This window comes from Denticeps clupeoides, chromosome 11 (assembly GCF_900700375.1).
Source record: "Denticeps clupeoides chromosome 11, fDenClu1.1, whole genome shotgun sequence".
Classification (NCBI taxonomy): Eukaryota; Metazoa; Chordata; class Actinopteri; order Clupeiformes; family Denticipitidae; genus Denticeps; species Denticeps clupeoides.
Window position 1 is genome coordinate 5,436,896 of NC_041717.1, and position 13,822 is coordinate 5,450,717.

At 41.3% G+C, this 13,822-nt stretch overlaps 1 protein-coding gene across 2 annotated transcripts; it reads left to right on the plus strand.

The window, feature by feature from the left end:
* The first annotated feature begins 1,918 nt into the window (after nt 1–1,918).
* On the plus strand, nt 1,919–13,018 carry tmc2b (transmembrane channel-like 2b). 2 transcript variants are annotated; one of them, XM_028995597.1, is made up of 20 exons: nt 1,919–2,062; nt 2,326–2,367; nt 2,574–2,979; nt 4,005–4,151; nt 6,042–6,132; nt 6,221–6,302; nt 6,389–6,495; nt 6,604–6,702; nt 6,826–6,968; nt 7,359–7,506; nt 7,608–7,802; nt 8,517–8,696; nt 8,810–8,968; nt 9,143–9,271; nt 9,642–9,709; nt 9,806–10,045; nt 10,662–10,787; nt 12,310–12,388; nt 12,498–12,621; nt 12,700–13,018. In XM_028995597.1, exons 1-20 carry the CDS (start codon nt 2,023–2,025, stop codon nt 12,921–12,923), a joined length of 2,829 nt encoding a protein of 942 aa, XP_028851430.1. In that variant the 5' UTR covers nt 1,919–2,022; the 3' UTR covers nt 12,924–13,018. The 2 variants fall into 2 exon arrangements, with proteins under 2 accessions (XP_028851430.1, XP_028851431.1); XM_028995598.1 differs by lacking the exon at nt 2,326–2,367.
* Nucleotides 13,019–13,822: the final 804 nt, after the last annotated feature.

The following is a 13,822-nucleotide window of genomic DNA, read 5'->3' on the forward strand; positions in this document are numbered from 1 at the left end:
CTTCAGTACACCATTGTTGGCGATGGTCTCACAGTAAATGCACAATTTCCTTTCGCACGGTTCATTAGATGCCTTCATTTCAGCTAGAGTTCTCAGGTGCCTCTTTGCCTCGTCCCCAACACCACATTCAGGACAGCACTGTCTCCTCGCACAAAATCACCTGTCGTCCCCTGAAAAACATGCATGTTCACCTGACATTTATTCATTACAATGTTGGCACATCAGTTTCATTAACTTTTCAAATGCTTGTTCAGTATTAATGACCAGCTTGTCATTAAATATTTACTTGAGTCATCTGAGGCACTAAGGCACAGGAAGTCCTTAACTTAATTTATTTATTTATTATAAACAAGCAGCTGGATGATCTGCAGCACATGGGCTTTTTTTAGCGCACTGTGGTGGACCAAACATATAGACAAGTCTTCATGGCTCTCTGAGGGCAATATGAGGTCCAACTTGTACCTGCTACAATATTAACACATTCGGTTATGGTTTTCAGTTGCATGAAAAATATGTCAGTATTCACCAAAAATGGGTACTTCTCAATTACTGGGCAATGTGAAGTACAATACATGTCATTAATAAAAAAAATACATGTAATGATCACAACAAAGAATTCTGGTGATGTGATGGCTGCTATGGCTTACCCTTAGTCTAATGCTTGGTTAAATATGAAGATATTCTTATTCCACATAATGATTGCTGAAAAAAGCTGCAACGAATAACCACTTAAGCAAATGAGCCACTAAAGGCATCATATGACGTTGCAGCACCAAAAATAGGCCTGCTGGACAACGCTTTTAGCAGTGGCAGTGTCCTTTGGGACAGGATAGGCTGATGGAGGGGTGAAGATGCAAGCAGCAGGAGTTCAGTTTCATGCCCACATAATTCCGGGAACACTTTACAGTCAAGCTAGCCTAGTAATCTTGTTTCCGGCTCCTTTTCAATTATTTATCACGCCAGGACTTGTATGTCCACATATCCAAATTGATTGTGCCTTGGTGTAAGTTAATTAACAGAGGAGATCTGAAAAGTAAAGCTGAATTAAAGTGACTGCATTCCATGTTTTGTCCTTGCTGTTTCCTCTTGCTGGCAGTGTCATGTATAGGAAAGAACTGTCAAAAATCCATTTAGCCACGTTTTTACACATTGCATAGTTTCACAGGCGTAGCAGGAATGGGGAGAGCAGGATGTTCTGATTCTGATCGCTTGCTTGATGGTCAATGAATTTGTTGTAAAAGTGAGATGCTGCCCAGTCAAGGCGTGTTTGGTCTCATTCAGATGATGTTCACTGCAACTCTGGGATTGGGTAAGATAGGATTTGGGCATGTGAAAGGTCCTTGCTGAAAGGTCCTCACACCTGAGTTTGAACTCTTATCCCAAAATCCAATTACGTGCCAGTGTTCAAGTCAGATTACTGGTTTAAAGTACTCCAGCAATACTTGAAGAGGCAACAAGGCTTAAGCAAGAATCCGATCGGGTGTTTTTGCTGCCAAACGGCACTGGCATCTGCTCGTCGTGGTCTGATGTCATCTCGTGTGTCAGACTTGATTACTCCCTGTCTTAATAGAAGATGCGCTCTTCAGGAAAGCACAGACCTCTGCTCTTACCCTGAATAACTTGTTAGCCATTTCTCCACACATAAGAGGCTATGACGTTACAGCTAGTGCGTTCACTGAGCTATAGTCCAGCAGGCATTTCACATAAGTCCATTTGCTCAAAGCGAATGGCTTCTGCTTATTTTTGTGTTATTTAGGGGTTTTTTTTGGACATGCATTGCTATGAATGCTTTATTGTGCAAAGATCATTTTACCTTTTGATTGACATGCCCTTTGTAGTGTTTTTGCTTGTCACTGCGAGAGCTAGATTGCCATCTCTTCAGCAATATCATGTGCCGTTGTCAAGGAGATACCTTTCTTACGCCCGGCAGGGTGAGGGAGAACTTTCCTTACCCAGGCGTGTCACCCTCTTGCGGATTAGAGCCTCTCCTGTTCTGCTTGGCGGCTGCGGCTCAGCAGCAAGATGCCACGAAAGAAAGATGTTGCGATAAACATAGAGGACGGTTAGTCGCTATTTTCTGTTCCTATATCCATGTTTATTTGTATTTTGTCTACATGTAATTATGTATTTTGAAACCTTAAAGGTAAATTGTAGGATAAATAAAAGCTCAAGTGTGCACATTTTTTAAAATGTATTTTATTTTTTTTATTTTAATCATAATACTATGAAAAATTATGCAAAAGTGTGTGTGTTTTTTTTTTTGTTTTTGTGAGGTTTTGTGCACTAATGTGGTCCAACATTTTGTAAAATGTCTTTGTGCTCTAGTGGGAATGGACATTGATGCTGTGATGGACAGTGGTAGTGATGGTGAGTCCTGGGTTGTGTAATCAAGCAGATGAATGATTAATCAGATTGAATTTTGACTACTTCTGGTCTTTTCATTTTTGGTGCCATGCTCTTGCCAACCCTTGGGAGTATTCTTGGATGAACAGGAACACATGATCTCAGATTGTCTGTAGTTGTGTGTGCTGTAGATTTCACTCCTTTCGACCTGTTTTGTGTGAACTTCCTAGACGACTTGAACAGGAGGGCCAGAGCAAAAAAGAAGCCAAATGATCGATCGCCGGCACGGAAAGGGAAGCAGGTAGCCACCGAGGAGGAGAGCGAGGAAGAAGACGAAGCTCCAAGGAGGAGGAAAGGAAAGAAGAAGGCAGCCAGGGACGAGGAGAGCGGAGAGGAGAGTGAGGAAGAGCCGAAGGGGCGCAAAAGAAACGTGAAAGCGGCGGCGGGTAAAAAGAAGGCTTCGGCCAAGCATGAGGACAGTGACGATGAGAGTGAAGAGGAGCGGGGCAACAAAAAGAAAGGTGGAAAAGCAACATCCAAGAAGGAAAAGGAAGAGCAAAACAAGGATAAGAAAGGTTCCAAGGCGTCAGGCAAAGATAAAGACAAAAAATCAAAGGCAAAGGGGAAATACAGCAGGTGCAGTATTCTCTGATTGCATACTGCATGTTATCAGCATGCCGGGTTTGAGGCTGTATGCGTCCTCACATATTTATATGGAATGCAGATATGTCCTGTTGAGCTTGTTGTGGTAATGGCTTGAAATAATGCTCTTGACTGTCTAGATAAGATTAGATTCAGACTACCAGTGTTGGGGAAGGTAGTTTTGCAGTCGTCACAAAACTACAGCAAGCTAGCCAAGGAGGAATTAAAGTTTGGATAACCAAAGTTGCTATTAAAAAGTAGCCGAAGCTTCTTCATGCATGTGATTCAAAATGATAGAACATTACAATATGCAAATATGTTACAAGTCAGCAAAACACTACTCAAAGTTTATTGCAATTTATACCTTGAAAACATGATCATCTTTATGTGAATAGATTAAATGGCGACTATGGAGAAAGTAGGTGCATTAGATGGAACACTGAGTTGCAACAGATCCACATCACTTTATCTTCATTAGTTTACTACAAAAATGGCAAATAACTATATTAATGCCTGTGTAAACATACATTTTTCTTGAACTACCTGCAAGCCATTGCAAGTACCCCAACACTGCTGACCACCAAATGTGAACGATTTAACAGTCTACCTCAATTTTTTTATTGTCACATTTTTATCAAATTTCAGGGTAAATTCAATGCACTTGATACTATATATTTCACTGCATGTTTATTGCATGTGATCTGAAAACAATTGTTTGGTGTGAATTTTTTGTGAAGTATTTGTTGCTTTTATGAATGTATTTATTTGGCTGTCTGACTGTTGCTGTTGGCTTTTTCTGTGGATGTTGAGTCAAATTCCTATGCCTTCCACCCAGTGGGATGGGAAGTGCGTCTGGCTGCTTCAGTACGGCTTCCTCTCACCAGTATCCAAATTCTACTCCTGACAACAGGGTCATTCCTGATTTACAGAGGATTGCTCTCATGTAGTTTCCTCTCCCGGCTGGCCAGTGGCCAGGCTGACCGTCTGCCTGTGCTCTGTGGTGCTTTCTCTACTGGCAGCTCTTCATCTGGAAGCGATTCTGAGGAGGAGTCGATGTCGGAGGGGGAGATGGCACGGCTGAAGGAGGAGGTGGAGGAGAAAAAGAAGCTGATTGCCACACTGAGGAACAAGCCCTGGCGCATGAGGCGGAGGCTCCAGAGCCTAAAGTAAAAATGGCTTCTCCCCATGCACCACACGTGTCCTCCTCATAAATTCCTGCCGGCCTGTGACTGTGTGATTAAACCTTGTCATGACTTTATCTGCTAATGTGCTGTACCTAGCATGAGCTTTTTTCATTTTTGTTTGCTTGATTAAACTCATGGGTTGCTGTCAATTTAAGCTTGCTTTTCATTTGCAGAAAAAAAATCCTACAAAAAAATATTTTCAATGATTTCACCTATCCCTTTTTTCTTCTGTTATTTTTGTATCTTTGTGTTCTTAGCGCTTTTGCCTGCTCCTCTTTATCTGCCTTTGTGCATGTTTTAGTGAACACTAGAACTGAAAAGAGAACAAAAACACACACAAAAAATAGAAGACTAATAGCACAAACCAAAATAAATTGGTGCACAGAACAGGATCATGAACATGTGGTGGAGGCTGACACCACGCAGTAGTGGTGTTATGCAACGTAGTCCATGCATGATTCATATGGATTACACAGGACATATAAATTCATTAAGAAAATGTGGATCAGTTAAGCATTATGTTCAGAGGGCATTAATTGGTCAAATAATTGCCACATTAAAATGATCTTCTTTTCAAATCCCAGGAAGATTGGGTCTGAGTGCATTTCACAAAGCCTACAGAGCATTGCATTGTTTCACAGGCGTAGCAGGAATGGGGAGAGCAACTTTCTAATCTTCAGTTTGATACACTGATGATTGATAGGTTGTGGCTTGCCTTATATAACCCTTGAGAAATGTAAGCAAACGTGAATCCCCTGAAAGGCAAATGAAATAGCAGATGACGTAATGTTTAATATTATCATTTTGAGTCATGTTTGGGGTGACTGTAAGCATTGGATGAAATGCATGAGCAAGTAAGTGCAAGCTTTTTATTACTTTTTAGTCTACTTTTTATCCGATATAAATAGTGATCTGATCTGTGACAAAATGATGCTTGTGATGCTTTGCACTCATTTGATCATACGAGAATGAACTGAGACTGGTATCGATAAGAAAAAAAGCAAACTTGGATAATAAGGAACACATTCTAGAAGTTGGAAATGACCTGGTGAAAAGAGGTGGCCATTTGGCATATGTTCTTTTTGCTGGGTGGCTGGAGAAAACTCATCAATATGCATGAGAAAAGTGCTATCTGAGTGGCCAGTGAATGGTTAATGGTGAATACATTAACCTTAACTGTAACCTTTACCTTAGCCCTAACTAATCATGCGCCACTTTTCGCATTAATATTAATGTTTTTTTTTTTTTCCTGGCCACTCTGCAGAAAGAAATTTTGTCTGCGCTCGGGTCATGACGTGACACTGACCACATTTGAACTCGCTCACTGTTCCAGGCAGACACCTGCCAATATTTAAAATATGCATGACAAAAGACCTGCCATTTTTGCAGTGTAGAGGATTTTTAGATGACTGGAAAACGAAGAAAGTGTTGCTTTTTAATGCACTACTTAATTAACGCCACCGGAACAGGCCGTAACCTAACCGACAGTAATCCCAGGACAACTACAGAGAAACACAAGATGCTGGACCTTTAGCATTACACCTGAGAGCTGCGGCAGGCGTATTAGACGTATTTGGGTTGTGTGCTTTGTGCCTCAGAACAGTGACCTGGCGTAGGTTACAGGTGAGTTTTGAGTAACGGACCAAGGCAGGTGACACGCTGTTGCTATGTCAGCAAGCCTGACCGTCACTCACGGTGTCGGAGGTTAGTGTCTAATGCCTGTCAGTTTCACTTCCTGCATGCACAAGTAAATATGCCAAACTTTCATCTACTTGTGTATTTTCTCTTATTTTGTCAAATTTCATATTTCTGCATGTGTTAGCACCACTTTTCCTTACTTAATCATGTTTTTTTTTTTTTTTTCATAATCAGGGATGCACAGCTATTTGTGGAGAAGTTTGAGGGAGCCTTGGGGAAAGGAAAAGGGAGGAGACTCTACGCTTACAAAGTTATGATGGCCAAGGTAAAAAATACATTCTAATTATACTATTTGTACAGTTTTTATGTCATCGTCATTGGGGACAATCCTTAGTTTTCCTTGTATGTTCCAGAAATTGATCAAATTCAACAGAGACTTTGACAACTTCAAGACGGCCTGCATTCCCTGGGAGAGGAAGATTAAAGAAGTTGAGAGTGTGTAACTTTGGACAAAATCTGCGTATGCCACCTGTGCGACACAAGCCTTGAGATATTTTAACAATATGTTGTGTCTTGTAAAGGTCACTTTGGATCATCTGTGGCCTCGTACTTCATTTTCCTGAGATGGATGTACGGCCTGAACCTCGTTCTCTTCGGATTTATGTTCGGGCTAGTTGTGATTCCTGAAGTAAATACACTTAAGCTACAGTGATGAGAACATGTATACAAAGAGTACTAATATAGTAACAGTCTGACAAAGTAGAGCTCAAAGTTGTTTTGTTTTTGATTCTTTAAGGTCCTGATGGGCCTTCCTTATGGATCCATACCCCGCAAGACTGTACCCAGATCAGAGCAGGCTCGCGCTATGGACTTCTCTGTTCTCTTTGACTTTGGTGTGAGGAAATTTTTCTGTGTCTCTCTGAAAAGTCATGCACTCTTCTTAGCACTTAACCATACATTCTATCTCCAGAATTGACAGTGGTCATTGTTTTTAACGGCGTCCTCATTTCTTTTACAGGGCTATTGTAAATACTCTATTCTGTTCTACGGCTACTACAATAACAAGCGGACAATAGGCCTGCTGAAGTTCCGCCTGCCATTGTCTTACCTCCTTGTTGGCTTTGGAATATTTGGCTACAGTCTCATGGTTGTCACAAGAACGTGAGTAATTTAGTTTTTTTTGAACACCCAAACTGTAAGAACTGCACGCTTGGGCTGTTAAAATGAATAGCAGGGCTCATCTTTAATGAATGAACTGACCAATGACGTGAAATGGTATCCGTTGGGCATGTATGGTACAGTTGCAGGCACATACAAGGTTTGTATTTCTAATCAAGAATATACTTATATAATTACTCACTATAGCATCTATAGAAATTAACAGAAATGTTATACCGAGCAGCCACTTATATATACTTTGTGAGATACATCTCATTCATACATAAAGACTTTAACCCATCTTCTAATGTGACCCAATTTGTCAATCACATGCTAACCTCCTCCGCTGTTACTGTAAATTTGGGACCATTCAATGCTGGTATGTTCCTTTAGAATGGCAAGGAATGCCAATGAAGGGGGAGATGGAGCAGAAGATGGGGCCTTTATCTTCAGCTGGAAGTTGTTCACCAGTTGGGATTACCTCATCGGGAACCCAGAGACAGCCGACAACAAATATGCCTCCATCACCACTAGCTTCAAGGTTTAAATTGTAGAACGTCCAAATTCGTTGTTCACTCATTGTTTCTTTAGACCTACTGACAACATACAGGCCTGTACTGAACTGTGTTTTTGAACCTGTAGGAGTCTATAGTTGATGAGCAGATGAACCAGAAAGATGAAAATGTACACCTGCGTCGGTTTCTTCGGATTCTGGCCAACTTGCTAATCCTCTGCAGCCTGGCAGGAAGTGGCTACCTCATCTACTATGTGGTCAGAAGGTCCCAGGACTTTGCACAAATGGATGATGAAGAGTTGAGTTGGTTTGATAAAAATGAGGTCAGTCTGCGTTTGATTTGTTTGATGGTCAATCTCTGGTGGTGTTTCACATGCCTCCAACAACACATGCATCCAACAACAAAAAAAAAATTATTGTATGGGGCACCAGAAATGAATGTCATACTGTGTGTGGAATAAAGTAACGACTTCTCTCAAAATGTGAGAGGGGCTTATCTTACTATGTACAAAATGCAACAAGGTGTAAGTTGGTTTTGTCATTCAGAAATGTATTTGTGGCACAGAATGTATTTAATGTGTGGAAATAAGCACACAATACCATATTCGCACACCGCCATTTGTAGCCACTGAGGCAAATCATGCACTGGAGCACTAGAGAAGGATTCAGGAAGAGACAGCAGGGAATTCACAGAGGTAGTTTAGCCAGGAACAATACTCAGGAACACATTGAGTGTGATCCCAAGCTCACGACGCTGGGATCACACAGAGATGTGAGCTGTACCTAAAATGCTCAATCTTTCACTCATTCACTGTATAGGACTCACTGCTGGGGATGAGGACACCTTTCAGATACTTGCATGTTGTTATCTATTGGATGACATTGCTGGTCATGTGCTACCACATGGCATGAGAACAGGAGAAAAGGGGGAGTGACCTCATGTGGGAATCTTGACCAATCTGAAGTGAAAGAACTGTGTTCTGCACACAAGATCAATGTATACATTTTTGTATGTTAACAGACGAGTTTTCTGACAGGTGGAATTTGTAATGTCACTGCTGGGCCTGGTGTGTCCCCCATTGTTTGAGACCATTGCTGAGCTGGAGGACTATCATCCTCGTATTGCTCTGAAGTGGCAGCTGGGGAGGATATTTGCTCTGTTCCTGGGGAATCTTTACACGTTCCTTTTTGCACTGTTTGATGAAGTTCAAGGCAAGGTACAAAACGATATGTGTTATAAATCTACTTGCCACTGACTAATAAGTTCTATGTACATGAAACCTGAGGAAGGTTTTTCGCAATTTGTCTGTTTCTGTGTGTTCACATGCAGCTTGAGCGAGAGAAGTCCATCAAAAATGCCACTGAGTGGGCACTAAAGGAATACTATGCAAATTACACAGCTTTCCACAACACCACTGAGCTGCCACCACCACACATCGACCCTGCAGATGCCATTAGAGGACCCTGTTGGGAGACCAGTGTTGGCATAGTGAGTGTAGTTATTAATAGCAATTACTAAATGAATAGGGTTGAAGTAGCCTAATGACACATAAACTGTACTATACTAATTGATCATTTACTATTGATTTGAAAATATTTTTTTTCTTGGCAAATTGCTATTCTCTTCCAAATGTTCCAAGCTACTAAATATTATTTTCCACAGGAATTTATGAGGCTTACTGTATCAGACATTCAAGTGTCATATCTCACCATCCTGATTGGTGACTTCCTTCGAGCCATTGCCGTACGCTTCCTCAACTACTGCTGGTGCTGGGATTTAGAGGCTGGATTTGTAAGTTCATCAAATGAAACATTTTCTGGATATATAGAAAGCACCTACTGCATGAGTAGCATAATTAATAATGAATGGCATGGAAACGTGAGATGTTAGAAGTCAAAGATTGTTGTTGACAATATTGCTCACTTTGCAAAAGTAAACAATAAATCATGCTTCAGCTGGCCCAGGTTTTCAGTTACTGTGGAGCATGGTGAAAGCTAACGTGACACCATGACGTGTCACGATAGGTGATACCCGGCAGAGATAAAGAGACGCAAGACACCATTGTGACCTGTTAATTACAGAGAGACAAAGAGATGTGGAAAAAGAGAAGGGTGGGCATGCAAGCAATTTGATAAAACTACCGCTTTCTTTGCGTTTGTAGCCATCATACGCAGAGTTTGACATCAGTGGGAATGTGCTTGGACTCATCTTCAACCAGGGGATGATCTGGTGAGAAAGCGCAATGTTATAATGTTTTCATTTCTGCAGTCCTTACACACAGGTCTTTGTCCTCAGCCTCATTATATCTGCGTGTTTGTGTTTCAGGATGGGTGCATTCTATGCTCCAGGCCTGGTTGGGATCAATGTGCTTCGCCTGCTCTCCTCCATGTACTACCAGTGCTGGGCTGTGATGAGCTGCAACGTTCCTCACCGCCGGGTCTTCAAAGCCTCGCGCTCAAACAACTTCTACATGGGTCTGCTGCTACTGGTACTCTTCCTCAGCCTCATGCCCGTGATATACACCATCATGACCCTGTCACCCTCCTTTGACTGTGGTCCTTTCAGGTATGATGTCAGTTGTTTATCTTTATAATATATATTTCTTTTATGGGACTACATTTTAAAACACATTCGTAAAATGTTTTTTTTTACCAGATATCTAATGTAATCATGTTGAATAATCAAGTATTCCTAAAGTCTCTAAATAAAGTTTTGGGACAAATTAGCAGGATTATCATGTCAATGGGGGAAACTGCAGCTAACCATAATTGAGAGCATGGTGGAAACCATTTATGTCAATAATAATTATCCTTAATGTTCTTTTTCATATATTTATATCAAACAGTTACTGCCATGCTGTCCTAACTTTTCACAGAAGTTAAATTAACATATATATTGTTGTCCAGTCATTCCATCTTATATTTGTTATCTAGATAAAAACTAAAAACAACTTCCAATATTATATACCTGTTGGTTTGGGAAACCAACAATATGATATTTTTTTAAACTGCCACCACTCCACTTCCTTGTTGAAGCAGGACACATCAGGGCTTAATGGAAATGTAGTTAAGCTACTTAAAGAAAATTGCATGGGAAATTTAGGAATGGACTCTACCTAATCCAAGAGCTCTGTATTACTAAAGACATGATACCACGTTATGCAATGTCATTGTCTTCACAGTGGGAAAGAAAGGATGTATGATGTGATCATTGAAACAATAGACAGGGACCTGCCTTCATTCATGGGGACCATCTTTGGCTATGTTTCAAACCCAGGACTCATCATACCAGCAGTGCTACTGATGGTGTGAGTATTGAGACAGTAGTTTTCATTAGCCTTGTCATCAGCAGGTTGGGCATCAAAGGTATAATAGCAAATAAACAAATAACTATTTAATCATTAATTAACAATGAATTCAAAAAAATTACTACTAGCATCTACTACAAGCACTACTATACAACCAGCATCACTAGTTGTATGTTCATTATTCAGAGGTCAAAATGACCACAGCTGCAAGTGCTAATTACACCTAAAAAGCAGTTTTATTACAGAAGCTAGGAAGGAAAGAAGGGAAAACATTTGTGCAGCATCATGAGATCAAGTTCAGTCCAATGTATGGCAACCAAAACCCAAAAGGCAACTCATGAGATCAAGTTCAGTCCAATGTATGGCAACCAGAACCCAAAAGGCAACTCAAGAGATCAAGTTCAGTCCAATGTCTAAGATCCCAAGGCCAAGGACAGGCCAGAATGAACGCTTTAAAACAGCAGTGGCACAATCTTGCTCAATAGTTAAGTCGTGACAATCCTGGTTTGGGAAGGTGGGCACAGTTCTTATAATCTGATATCATTTTGAGGGTCGATCATCCTGGATTCAGCCCATCTGTGGCACTCATGTCCCTGGGAGACCTGTTTGAGTGTCATGGAGCTGTAGTATGTGTGCTAGATCCAGGATGTCCCATTTAGGAATGCAGAAGCATTCCTCTGCCCCGTACCCCTCCCTGCTCCAAAAATATCTGACTCCACAGACTCTAGCTGGAGGACAGTGTAGACTGTTGTTCCATACAGTCTCCACAGATGTGAAATAGATGGCTGGACTCACCTGATGGGACACAGGACAAACCTAATGCCTTGGTTTCGGGTCTGGTGACTGGCAAGTGAACGCAGTAGTACATGGTTCCCAGGTCATTAAAAGGCTTGTTTCAGCAACCATCATGTCTGCATACATCTCAGCTGCACACCTAAGCATGTAAGAAAGCCTTTTCCCTAGTGTCTCATCTGCCCTGCTGACAGTGAGTCACACGGAACGTGGACACACGGTTACGCTTATCTGTACATCTAGTTCACCCTTAGAACTGTAGACACTACACAAAACTGCAGTGACATCATGTTCAGTGTGACTGAATTTCATCCTATCATCCTGAATCGAACAGAGGAACGTCTCCCACCTCCTAAACTGGCCATGGGATGGGTTTTGGGGGGTTGCCAAATAATCATAGAGTATTGTAGTATAATAAAGATAATAAAGAAACACAGGATTAGCTGTAATGAGAAAGGTAGACTTTAATACAAGAACTTTGCAATTTAGGGCTGGTTTTGATTTGGATGACTTTTCATCCAACATTTTTTGTAACAATAATGACTATTGCATGCTTGAGAGCAGGGCCTATAAATTCAAGAATTTGAAAAACAAGTATTTGAAAAACATATTAACTATGCACTGTTGTTGTCTGGTATTACAGAAAAAAAATTCTTAAACCACAAGCAACAACCTGATACATTAATGTTTCCCTGTTGAATCCAACATGTTCCTTCTCCTCCTTTGTCAGGTTGGCCATCTACTACCTGAACTCAGTTTCAAAGGCCTACCAGAATGCCAACAATGAACTGAAGAAGAAAATGCAGATGGTAAGGAATATTTGTTTGTGATTGGTTTGAGTTTGAGCTTGTGACCTTCTAGTGTTTTGTAGTTATGGAAACATGTGTTGAATTGAAATGAGATTTATGGTTATTGCAGCAAAGAGATGAGGAGAAGAACCGAAGGAATAATAAGGACAGTACAAACCAGGTGATGAAAGATCTTGAAGATCTTCTTCCAAACAAGTCTCTGATCCCGCCTCCTTCTGCAGAAGAAGTCCAAGGTACATGTTTGCTTCAACACACACACATGGCATCCAAAAAAAGTTCTGTAAATTCACACTTTCCTCTCCATTTATCAGAAACAAATGAGTCCGTCAGCAGCAAATCTCCAAAGGTGACAGGAAAGCCCGGTTCCTCAGCCAATGCGAAGGGAGTGAGCTTACAGAAGGATGTGTCACTGGCTGCACCCAATCCTAAGGCTGTTGTGACCCGTCCACCCGGACCAAAGGGACCTCTGCCTGGGAATGCCCAAGGACCCCACCCTGGGCCAGCAGGGAAAGGACGAGGAGGTCCTAAACGCTAGTTTAGGACCATGAGGACAATAATTGTACTAAAATGTCAAGCACTTCTTTTGTTATTACTAATATTATTTTTTTCATATTTCAATTTAAGATTTAATAAGGACTTTTAAAGTGTACATACTTTCATCTTGGGTTGATTTGTATGTTTTTTACATTACATTACTAAATAAAACATTTGAGACCCATTATTTGTCACGAGCATTTTAACATTTTCTTACACAGTCTTATAACGCATGTTATAAAACTTTATAACACATACAGCATATTAATAGTAAAACATAAGTATTACAGTAATTGTGAAGCATAGGGCTGGCTTCGTGGGGGGCACTTCAACTTGAAGCAGTCTGAGAGGGGATGCAGGTGGGGGGGGTGGCCTGGACCAGTCTATTTTGGCTGTGGTGAGACTCGGGCACTGGGCTCAGCATCTGGAGTGGACGGCAGGCAGTGAAGTGAACTGAAGTGAAAATGATTAACTGTCACATGTAACACACCCATGAAAGGGTTAAATGCTTATCTGTCAACAATAGCTACTGGTTCAGTCCTTAGTAATCTCACTATTGCATTACTGCAACTCCCTTCTAGCTGGTCTACCTCTAAGTACCATCCGACCTCTACAAATCATACAAAATGCAGCAGCACGACAGATCTTCAACCTTCCCAAATTGTCCCACACCGCCCCTCTGCTGCGCTCCCTCCACTGGCTCCCAGTAGCTGCACGCATGAGGTTCAAAATACTGATGCTGGCCTACAAAGCCAAACATGGAGAAGCACCATCCTACCTCACAGCCCTTATTACACCTCGCACTGCACTTCTTATATTCCGAGCCTCCAGTACTGCTTGCCTGGTCCCTCCATCGCTAAAGGTAAAAGGAAGACACTGCAGAATATGGGGCTGCAGTAC